This window comes from Neltuma alba, unplaced genomic scaffold (assembly GCF_004799145.2).
Source record: "Neltuma alba isolate B1F8T4 unplaced genomic scaffold, ASM479914v2 tig00012184_pilon, whole genome shotgun sequence".
In the NCBI taxonomy this organism is placed as follows: domain Eukaryota; kingdom Viridiplantae; phylum Streptophyta; class Magnoliopsida; order Fabales; family Fabaceae; genus Neltuma; species Neltuma alba.
In genome coordinates this window covers 183,910-196,277 of record NW_021636726.1, presented here as the reverse complement: position 1 = coordinate 196,277, position 12,368 = coordinate 183,910, and the positions used below count along the sequence as shown (strand labels likewise).

General features: G+C 31.0%; 1 protein-coding gene across 1 annotated transcript; it reads right to left on the bottom strand.

Moving 5' to 3' along the window:
* Positions 1 to 73: 73 nt before the first annotated feature.
* LOC114724271 (uncharacterized) lies at positions 74 to 4,550 on the bottom strand. The gene is made up of 5 exons (XM_028910592.1): positions 3,893 to 4,550; positions 2,828 to 2,877; positions 2,680 to 2,732; positions 1,552 to 2,167; positions 74 to 87 (listed from the first exon to the last, which is right to left on the bottom strand). The coding sequence occupies exons 1-4, from the start codon at positions 4,105 to 4,107 to the stop codon at positions 1,757 to 1,759; spliced, it is 729 nt and encodes a 242-aa protein (XP_028766425.1). The 5' UTR covers positions 4,108 to 4,550; the 3' UTR covers positions 74 to 87; positions 1,552 to 1,756.
* Between the last annotated feature and the right edge of the window lie 7,818 nt (positions 4,551 to 12,368).

Genomic DNA, 12,368 nt, shown 5'->3' with positions numbered 1-12,368 from the left:
CATCGTCAGCCAACATGTCAAAGACCACTCCACGTCATCGTCCTCATTATTGGCCATGTCATCGAAGAATCCCAATCATCTCACATGCTAGCATCCTCATTATCACCCAAATAAACAGCCACGTCATCTTTTTCTGTCATCTTAATCTTTTAGTCAGTGTATTATAATCCATTTCATCAAACATGTCAACTAAATGCCTAATTTTCACTTTAAAAAAAAAAACAAAAGAAAAAACCAGCTAGGGCATATACTATGTGTGTGACTTTGGTCATTCTTCACACGCATGGTATATCAAACATTCAAACATAACACATCGAGCATGTGTGTGTTAAATAAACTGCGTTAACAATTGCGTACCTATATATATTAATTATGGATGCTAAATTATTTTTGCAATATACTACCTCCGGTTCTAATTATAAGACTCAATTGATTATTTTGAGGAAATTAAGGAAAGAAGTTAAGTTAGTTATTTGTAATAAATAGATGTTGTCTTTTTTAAAATATACTTACTAATCAACTATATTGGCTAGAACTATAATTATTAAAAAGATTACCTTGAAAAAAAAACATAAATACTACCTCCGGTCCTTAATATAAGACCATGTTTGACTTTTATTTTGGTCCTAAATATAATACCCCAATCCACTTTGTCTCTCATATTTATGTATTTTTTTTCCAAGATAGTCCTTCTAATAATTGTAGTTCTAGCCAATATAGTTGATTAGTAAGGATATTTTAGGAAAAACAATACATATTTATTACAAATAACTAATTTAACTTCTTTCTTTAATCTCCTCAAATTAGTTAACTAGATCTTATAATTAGGACCAGAGGTAGTATGAGAGATAAAGTGTATTGGGATCTTATATTTAGGACCAAAATAAAAATTAAATAGGATCTTATATTAAGGACCGAAGGTAGTAATACATATATATTGTATATTTAAATGTTAGACAGAAAGTCAAATTGAAAAAATTAGTAAGTCTCAATTTATAATTCAATTTGTTAGACCAACATCAAGATGACATAATAATTAACTAAAATGTTAATAAAAGAATTATATGTATATGACATATATCAAATAAATTCATAATAATTTTTTTTTATTTTGCCAACACATAATAAGTTCAATTATCAACATAATATGCCATAATACCATAATAACTTCAATTATCAATATGATATGCCATAATATATGAAGTTTTCAATTAAATAACTTCATACCCTGCCATGGTTAAATCTTTTTTTTTCAACCTTTTTTTGGTTGTAATGTCCAAAATAATAGATCTCGTTTGATACGAAGCATTGAAAATAAAAGTAAGGATTGTAATTGAGAATGAAAATATATTAGAAAAGTATTTGGTATGAAAGATTACTTATTACATGCAATTGGACAAACCCATGTACTTAGAATTAAAGAATACCTATAGGCAGAGATAGCGTTCTCTAATCCCACTTCTATGAGTTTATCGAATCCCATGTAACAACCAATTACTCGTACTAAATACTCTTTTAATAGTTTTTTTTAATCTCAGTCTCAAATTTTACCTCTCATTCTCAATCATTCGTAACATAAAACATGGAGTTTCCTCAAAGTCATTCTAGGTTCCAATCTGATTCTGGGCTTCGGCTCAATAACAGCTCAACTCCGAATCAACTTGGCTCAACCACGAAAATGGTTTTCTAATCTAAGCCAAGCTACTAGGAAGTCTGGTGAACAATTCAACTAACTGAATTCTTCCGGTCTGGTTCTTTAATCACTGCCGCCGCCACCTTTACCTTGGCTTTTCTGGTCACCCAGGGAAGATTTCGGAGCTGCCATTTTGTTCTTTGGACTGTCTTGGCCTGATTCTGGGTTTGGCTTAACAGGCTTACCGAGATTATCTTTCTCCACAGCTTTATCTGGTGGTAAAGCAATGTTTTTGTCGCTTTCTGTAGAAGAAGATTTGGCATGCTTTTTCTCACCGTCTTTCACATGATTTTGAGGGAGGTTGCTGCTTGATTGTTTCTTTGTTTCAGCCACAATCTCCTTCACTGCTTCCTCAAGTTTGTCAAGTCTGACTTTCACCTCCTGAAGCGGTGGATCAGGGGGTTTTAACTTCTCTAATTCTTCTCTTTCTTTTGCCTCCTTTTCATCCCTTAGCTTCCTTTTCTGCTCCACTTCCTAAGCAATGATTCGGAGGATAATCCATTGTTAAAAGAGAAGCCTAACAAAATAATTATATGAATTGTTGTGCCTCTGATCGTTTTCTAGGTATAATGACACAGTCAATGTGACAAAAAATTGGGTCATGCTTTACTACTTAGTTCAAAACCAAGACCTAACTCTGATTAGTGCGGATAACTAACAAGGAAGAGATCAAACAAACAATAACTGATACAAATTTAAGATCCGTATATCATCACATATGTAACATGCTGAATATGCATTGCTTATACAGTGGAACCACAAGCAACTGCATCACAATTCTATCTCAAGTCTTGTAATCTGATCTATGTCCATTTTCATCGTTACGGGTTCCCATATAATGTATTGAAATCCCTGGAATGGTAAACGCGAAGGGCATTAAGATGATGGATATCTATCACTATTTTACCAATGGATATTCACATTAATTATATGATGTTCAGAACTTCATGTCAATTTTATATTGATAACAAGGAAAGAATACATACCGCCTCCATTATCTTCATATCATAACGTGCATATTGAGCCACCAAATATACAGCTGTTGCAAGAAAGTACTTGTTTCAGACGGTATCACTAGAAGTTAGAAAAATATCTAATGAATGTGAATATAAGTGAAATGTATCAGTTTCAAACCTAAAGAAGGCAAGCAGGCAAAGAAAAGTTGCACAAGATGGAAATCAAGCCTGACCACGAAAGAGAACAATAATGTGAGAATAAATTCGATTATTATACACAGGCAGATGTTGATGGGGTAGCAAGCAGTAGCCATGTAATTTCTAATAATTTATGATTGTTGATAAACATTTTATCCTGAGAGCTCAAAATAATAATTGAAACCCCATAATGATTTCAGCATAAGATCTAATATGTTTGCTCATTTAAAAGCTCATCAACTTCATTTTGATAAGAAGAATGAAAGTTGTCAAGGATTGGTCTCCTCCTTAATTAATCACAGAATCTGATACACGCCAAGCAACGTTTCAACTCAAGGTCAATCTAAGTAAAGAACCAAACATAGTTTTTTCCCCGTTTTATTTCAATATAATTTCACAAACAAGAAGAAAACCAAGCATTCAGAAGAATAAAACCCATGCACACAATGTGGATACCTTTGAACCTACACAATGAGATCTGACCAATGATCATCATCAGTGGCAAATAGAAAATTTCCCATTCAGACACCAAACAGATTTTTCGGTGTACTCGGTTGAGCAGCCTGAGTCTTGAACGTGCTAACAAAGATATAGATGCACGTAGAGGTATTGCGATGGAGACGGTGAGGGATTGTAAGTAAATTTCAGTTCCAATTTCCAGGTAAGATCCGAAGCAACACTTACATGAAGCTGTTCTATGAAATGCCAAAGAGAGCAGAGTTGAAAGAACAAACAAACCGAATCCAGAGACAGAAACTAGCCATGATACTCACATACAAAAAGACACAGGATAACTCAAAAAAACGAATGCTCTACCACATATAAAGAAAGTTACGGATTAATAGTTAGTTCCGATTTCCAAAGAAGCACAAGAATCGGCATTGAAATGAAGCTACTCAGCAAAATGCCAGAGAAACCAAAGCCAGGAACAAAAAAAAAGTCCCAAACGAACCACAACTCAGTGACCTAGAACCTTGCCGTGAGAGTCAAATACGAAAGCAATCAAATGAGACTGAAAAAAAGAACTTGGAAATAAATGCAATACCCAAATTTCTTTTTCTTTGGAGGGTCGGTGAAAAGCATCTTTGCCGCAGTCATGAAGTCAAGATTCTCCAGCTGCCTATACCTCTCATCGCGGATGATCATGTCGTTCTTCGTGGAATTATTGGAAGAGTTTTTAGCATTGCTAGAGAATGATGCGGTTCGAAGAAACTTGAACGGCTCTGAGAATCGGGCCCAGCTTCCTCGGACTCGAAACATAGCTCTCACTTCCTTTCTCAACTTCGACAATGTTAATCAATCCCTATATCATGCCATCTCTACAACAATTCTAGGCGTCCACCGTGGCTTGACTCCGTCGAGTCAGCGATTATGCGGCAGTCATAAGTGATCTAATGTGGCGTTACACGTCAACGAAAGCTCGAAGCCTAGAGCTACCAACTGGACAACGAAGAGCCACTGGCTACGGAACTGTTAAGCGATGAATCCGAGTGGGAAGAACAAGCCATGGATGACGAGTTAACGATAGATTTAGCACTCGGGGAAAAGCAGACGATGGACGCATTAATCCCAAATGCAAAAATCACGCTGTACTCCAACCTCACACTTGTTAATCACGGCGATAGGAGTGGAAGAAAGGCAAAGACGCACCAGGTATGAACGACGAACGCGAGCTCCGGACGGAGACGGACCCAAATCGTGAAACGCCAAGCACCGGTGAAGAAAGGGGATTCTTTGAGGGGAAATAGGTGAAATTGATATCAACGGCCAGTATTTATTCACGAACGAACACTCAGGAGGATGGGTTTTAGAAATTTGATGAGAAGAGTATTATTTTTAAATATATATTTCATCTTATATTTTATATGGATACTAATTATTAATTAATCATATAACTAATAAATTGATCTTACATTTGTTTATTCAATTTTTTAAAAAAAATATTATGAAATTTCATGTTTAAAATCTTTAAGATAAAATAATCATTTTTCTAAAAACATGTTGGATTAATATAAACTTTGGTCTTTCAAATTTATCCTCATTTTGGTTATGACCCTCAAATTTTAAATCATACGTTTTAGTCTCTCAAATTTCTTTTCATTTAAAACATTGGTTTTTATAATCTAATAAAAACTTAGACTATTTTACCCCTTAAGAAGTTAAAACTTATGATTTGAAATTTGAGGAACTAAAACCAAAATGAAGACAAATTTGAGAAACCAAAAATTATATTAACCCAAACATATTTAATCTTATATTTTATAAATATATATACACATATTAATTATTAATTATTTATATTTTATTATATTATTTATTATGTTGGTAAAAAATATATTATTAACAAATTTATTACTTCAAATAAAAATATATTATAAAATCTATCTTTTATGTAATTATCATATTAACTTATATTCTTTTTAGTAATTTGTATATATAAAAAGTGTTTCTGATAACAAGTATCCAAACATTCTCACTTTATTAAAATTATTTTTTTTTACAAAATCTATTCTTCTAAAATTTATTTTCAAAAATAATTTTTCCCCCATAAACTATTTTCCTAATTATGGTTTGATTTTATTCAGATATCCTAAAATCTATCTCACAACAACAAGGCTGAGTATAATAGAAGAAGCTAGACTCATATAACATTGACAGAATTAATATTGGAATTTTTCTGAAACAGCGAATGGTGAGGGATTTCTCCCGAAATCAAACCCCTTTCCATCTTTAACCTTCATAGGTGTTAGAACAAGTGGGAGTAAAGATAAAGAAATTATGATTTAAATCTAATTATTTTGTTATGTATGATGAACTTTGATTGTAATATGCCAATGTTCTATTGTGTTATGATATGTATTATTTAAGTTTGAGACGCAAAGACTTTGTAACCTTGTACAAGAACAAATGTATGTTTTAAGAAATTTTCAATAAATATGTTTAGAAATTTGTATACTCTTATACTTCCTCTTATTAAAGTTCACTGAACTATGATGAGTATAAATAAATTCCCCTATCTGTCCCTGACACCATAAAACTTTCAGATGTATGTTAGTATGCATGAACATTCTGAAATGAAACAAAGGTGTCGTGTCCATTAAATCTAGTAATAGTGATCGTTAAGTTCGCCTAGAAATCAATGAGTCCTACCACACTAAAAATACCAACATTAGTTATAGCCTCATAGGTAACAAATTTGACACTTGTTTCGCTTCGGAGCGTGCAAGCGTATTCCACCTTTTAAATTATATATGGCCCTTTTGGTTCAATTCCATAAAAGTTTATTACATGTAATCTAGATGTAATGGGCTGATTCAATTGTTTGGTTGGACTTTTGTAATGTAAAAAGAATTATATATTATGATCCTGTTATGAATATTATAATATGTGGATGTCCATCTCCTCTTCTTCCTCTTCCTTTTCCTCTCAACTTCATCATCAACTCCCACTACTTCCACTAGGTATTAATTTTCTATTACTCCATTACCTTTCCACTATGCCTTTAATCTTGTAACTCCCCCTACTCATATTCATATGGTTTATTATTCACTATCTATCATTTAAGTACAAATGTAACTTATGTGTAAGATTATACCTATAAATAAGGCATGCCATTGTATTGTGATGCAAGTGAAACAAGTGAAGAAATACAATATCATTCTCTCATTCTTTTGTCTTTATCTTTCTCTATTCTACTTTTGTGGTTTCATTTTGGATCCATTTCATAACACGTTATCAGCACGAGACTCTATCATCTAAGTTCATAGCTTCTAGTTGATAAATGCTAATGTTTTGTTCTTTGAATGAAGATAGTTTGATTCGAACAGTTTGGTAAGATTTCTCCAATTTATTTAGAAGAAATGATGGTTTTGCATATTAACCATATTGATTCATTGACAACTGAATATTTTAATCATTGTATTGAGATATAAAATTTTTTATTTCTATTTCTTATTTTTCTTATATTTTCATGATTCTATTATCTTTATACTTCTTGATTTGTTATGAGGTTTATGTTCATCTATAAAATTATTATATATGATTATCATCTCTGATATTAGTTAATTGTTGTCTTAGAAAATAAATGTTAAATATATAAACGAATGGCTAATAGCCATTGTACTCTTGATTTTGTAATTAGATAGCCAGAAGCCATATCACGTTTTGATGATTATTTGATAAAAGACCATCTTGTGATAGTAAGAGATGGCATGACAAGATTGTCACAATTTGATAATCTATATTAAAGTCCTGAAGATTGATGGTTAAAATGAAATGATGCAAAAAAATTCGTAGTTCTGAAAATTTTGTTATGGTCCTGAAGACTAATATTTGAGAAAAATGATGGTATGCTATTAAAAGCAAGGAATATATCCATAAGAGTGGTAAAGAGTATGATCACATTATATAAGTGGAACTGATAACTAAAAGGGCAATAATCTTGAGGCTTGGCTATTGAATCATAACATAAGAATTAGTAATAGCCCTATATCAATATGATAAAATTATGAACAACTGTTATAATATGACCAGAAGTCATATAAACAAATATGTATCAATTCATTGAAAAGCAAATGTTAAAAAAAAAATGGTTATGGAATCAAAAAGACCATGTGATATTATGAAAATATCGAAGGTAATTCTAATGCCTGAAAACAATAAGTTGTGAAGAAAGATAGATGCCTAAAGTATATATAAAAATAGAAAACATATAAGTATATGCCTAGAAGGCTATATGTATAATATTTAATTTTTATCAGTCGTTAAATTTATTGTGATTTGTGAGAAAAAAATAGTTATAAGAATTTGATATTGTGATATTGATAAGTGTGTGATATAAAACTAAATAGATCAAATAGACCCAAAAGCTAATAGTTATATTTTGTTTATTTATATCTTATTTATATGATCTGATTTAATATTAGTTTTGAATATTTAAAATGTCTATAGTACCTTGATCAATATTTAGAAGTTTTGAACGTTAAGTCTTATTTGTACTTTATTTTTAAAAAGTTCATTTTAAATGCTCTTCATCATTTTTGTGTGTTCTCTATGTGTATTGCAAGTTAAATCTGTGATACTTATAATTATTTGTTATTATGTTAATGATATATTGAAATAGAGTTGTCTTTCATATTCCTCTTAAATTCTATAGTTCCTCAAGAACTAGATGTAATAGTATTAATATAGTTCCAGAAGAACTAATACTGATTTTTCTTTATGAGTAGACAAAGTATTGATAGTGAAAAATATGACTCATAAATCTACATCACTGCTTTGGTTCTCCAAAGAGTGTAAATGTTATAGTACAATTGGATTAAAGTCCGTAACTTTATATGAACTAGGAAGTACTTGGGCTTCCAAGCAAAAAAATAGGTTATTGGTTTAACCTATTATATGCTAGCAACTGTTTATGAAATATATGAATAAAGGAATCATATTTGAATGACTCAAACTTGAGGGGGAAAACTGTTGGAATACAAGTATGATTTGATATTGGATATATTTTTCATATCAATTTCATAAATGGATATCATCAATCATATATTATATTAAAAAATTTATAGTTGGTAATGAAACATGGTATAGTAAACCAGAAGTTTACTGATATAATTAGATTTATTGTCGACATGACTTGTTTGATCATCTTAAACTATATGATGCAACAAATCATTAAAAATTATGTATTGATATCCATTGAAGAACCAGAAAATTCTTCCGAATAGCCAACATTTTTAAGAATTCGTATGTGCTGCTTGTTTTTAAAGAAAATTGATTATAAAATATCACTAGTTATGTTTTGTTTTTGAATGGATCACTACATTTCTAGAAATATATATGGGCCCATTTAGAAGCACATAAGCCATACAAGTATTCAATATTTGATAAATACATCTATATAAAATGGTAAGATGTGTGATTGACATTAATTTGCAACCTGAAGTTTGCAAGATTATTTAGATAAATATTTCCAGACTATGTGATTCTCAAAACTTGATTTTAAATATGCTAGTGAATTTATATATTAGGCTTTTAATGTTAAAAGCCCTGCTTAACAAATTGATCTAGCAAAATCATTTGTTAATGCCTCTATAAATAGCTTGATCAATATTTATGAGAACAATTTTTTTTCATTTTAGTATTGGTATATTTGATTTAATATATTGTAGCACTTATAGACATCAAGGCAACAAAATTCTCCCAATAAAATTGGCTTTTAGTCAAGAGCTAGGTATTTTCATCTAAAATTTGAAATGTGCAATATTTATTCATGCTAATCCACCATATTGCACATAGATAGATATTAAAAAAAAAAGTTGGGACATATGTTGGGTAAAAACCTCCTTCTTGTTTGTCCCTAAATGGAACAAAACAATGTTCCTAAAAGAAACAAATAGATTTAGGAGACTTATACTGCATAATTAATTGACTATTATTCGATAAAATTTTCCTAATATAAGAGGAAGAAATTGAGTAGTTGGAAAAGAGAATATATGGAATACATCATTACTATCAAATACAGATCCTCATATATATCAGTATGGACCAGAAGTTCATCAAAATTACATTCATGAAATGCTACAAAATATTTTACTAACTAGAATGAAAATTTTTAAATCTCTTATTCTAGCTGAAAATGCTCCAATTATTATAAACATTAAGACATGCCAGAAGCATGAGAGGTTAATCGGTTCCAATATAAATATCTTGAATAAAGAGGAGCATACAACTTAGAAGTTGTATTGAGGAGGCATGTACTCTAGAAGAGTGTCAAGACATAACTAATTGTAAAACTCCAGAAGAGGTTCAGGTACCTGAAAAGGAAGAAAGAGATCTCAACAAGTTATGTCACAAAAGAAAAAATAGAACCGAAACGGTAAAGTTGTTGACAATGATTTTTATAAGAATATCACGTGATAAAAAGAGGATCTTACACATGGATCTATCATATAAAGTAGATATAAATTTGCCCAAGAAGAAAAGGAAAAGGGAAAAGACGTGATGAAAATATCATTTCAATATGTAAAAATGGGCCTGCAGTCCCAACACATGAAATATAAAGTTTCTATAGAATATATGGATGTTTATGTGAAAAATATAGATTTTCACAAATGATTATGATGAGACATATTACTTTGTGGTGGATATAATTTTACATATTTGAATAGTCTGGCCTTATGAAATGTGCCTGTTAGATGACCCATGGATGAAGATCATTAAATAGTAAAATTTACATGATAATCCTTGAAAAATCCAAAATATGCCAGGAGCATATATATGAAATATTATGAAGATTAAAATAATTTCAATATATATCATCATTTTATAGTTTTGGATCAAAATATATGAAATTCCCTGAAGGATTTCACTTGCCAGAAGCATACAATTCAAGTTTTTGAGAACAATACTTAATTAAGCTAAATAAGTTCTATAAGAATTGAAGCGATCAGGGCGTATGTGGTATAACTGACTAAGTAAATATCGGTTGAAGAAATGATATAAAATGATCCAATTTGCCCACGCATTTTTATGAAAAGATCTAAAAATGAATTTGCTATAATTGTTTATGTTGATGACATAAATATCATTGGAACTCCTGAAGAGCTTACAAAAGCTATGGATTGCTTAAAGAAAGAATTTGACATAAAGTACTTGGAAAGAACAAAGTTTTGCTTTGGATTTCAAATTGAATACTTGGGAAATGAAGATTCTTGTGTATCAAATAATTGATACAAGAAAGGCTTTAAAGTGTTTTTATATGGATAAATTACATCCATTATATACTTTGATAGTTGTGAGATTTGTAGAGGTGAATAAAGAACTTTTTAGGTTTTGAGAATTTGATGAAGAAGTATTTGGTCTAGAAGTACCAAATCATAGGTCCAGAAGTACCATATCATATCTTATCAGTTACTTATGACTTGACATATCATTTGTTGTTAACTTATTACTAAGATATAGTTCTTCACGAAAGACATCGGAATATAATTCTAGATTCTTTTTTGATCCACATATTGGTAATTCCATATGAAGTATTTCATAATATTCAAAAGATATATTTAGCAAATTTGTTTAAATAAAAATCTGGCAGATTTGTTCACCAAGTCACTTCCAATTACAATATCTGAAAACTTGTTCATGATATCGAATGCCACAAACTCAGGGATATCAATTGATGTTATCAAGAGGGGGACTTAATACACACTGTATTCTTTTTTCCTTGTCTATGGTTTTTTCCCACTGGGTTTTCCTAGCAAGGTTTTTAATGAGGCCGCACCAAATAGTATATCAATGAATGTGTACTCTTTTTCTTCTGCTAGGTTTTTGTCCCACAGGATTTTTCCTAGTTGAAGTTTTTTAATGAGGCACATATCTTATATAATAGACATCTAAGGGGGAGTGTTATGAATATTATAACATGTGGATGTCCATCTCCTCTTCTTCCTCTTCCTCTTCCTCTCAACTTCGTCATCAACTCCTACTACTTCCACTAGACATTAATCTTCTACTACTCCATTACCTTTCCACTATGCCTTTAATCTTGTAACTCCCCCCACTCATATTCATGTGGTTTATTATCCACTATCTATCATTTAAGTACAAATGTAACTTATGTGTAAGACTATGCTTATAAATAAGGCATGCCATTGTATTGTGATGCAAATGAAGCAAGTGAAGAAATACAATATCATTCTCTCATTCTTTTGTCTTCATCTTTCTCTATTCTACTTTTGTGGTTTCATTTTGGATCCATTTCATAACAAATCCTAATTACTTTAAGTAGATGCATGGTGTGTATGCAGAAATCCCTATTGGGAGACTCACCCACCATAGCCAAGTGCACGACGCTTGTCGGATCCAGATATAGTCGGAGCAAAGCTCCGATGAACTGGGTGGGCAACAAAAAAAAATTACCTTAAGTAGATGCATGGGGATTACATAGCTAAGACCCATGAATGAGGATGCAAACCTCTTGTAATCAAGTAGAAAATATTTTATTACCCTTATAATTTTTAAAATTGACCAGATTGCCCTTAATGAAAGACTCATAAACCCTATCAATTGCTACCAATTGTGTTCACACTGCAACTGTCGTCTTCCTCACTACTGCTAATGATCATCATCGCGTTGGAAAGGTAATCTCTCCTTGCCTCTTTTGTGTGGTTTTCTTTTGCGACATTCTTCATCAATTTTGGTGTGCGCTATATTCCTTTTCTATTTGTGGAGATAATAAGCTAATATTAAATAGATTGGGTGCATATGAAGAGTATGCTTTTCTTTCCTGAATATACCACCCATTAAATATGAAACTTTATCAAACCATCTATTTAGCATTTTATGATTTTTATCACCATCAGGTGACCCTTTAAATCAACTTCAATTTTTTAACAAATCTTTTCAATTAATATTTTCTATTTGAAAGAAAAAGATTAACTCAGTTTTTTTTCTTCGAAGATTGTAATTCTGCATACTATCAAAAAGTTAGAGCTCATTCTTTCAAAAGCACTTTTTAAGAAAAA

What these genes read in the sequence shown, in the direction of transcription:
- LOC114724271 (XM_028910592.1), bottom strand. Translation starts at nt 4,107, where the DNA reads ATGTTTCGAGTCCGAGGAAGCTGGGCCCGATTCTCAGAGCCGTTCAAG. An exon ending in CCAAAGAAAAAGAAATTTGG is followed by an intron (nt 2,878 to 3,892) that starts GTATTGCATTTA and finishes TTTCGTGGTCAG; the next exon opens with GCTTGATTTCCATCTTGTGC. An exon ending in ATATGAAGATAATGGAGGCG is followed by an intron (nt 2,168 to 2,679) that starts GTATGTATTCTT and finishes ATCATTGCTTAG; the next exon opens with GAAGTGGAGCAGAAAAGGAA.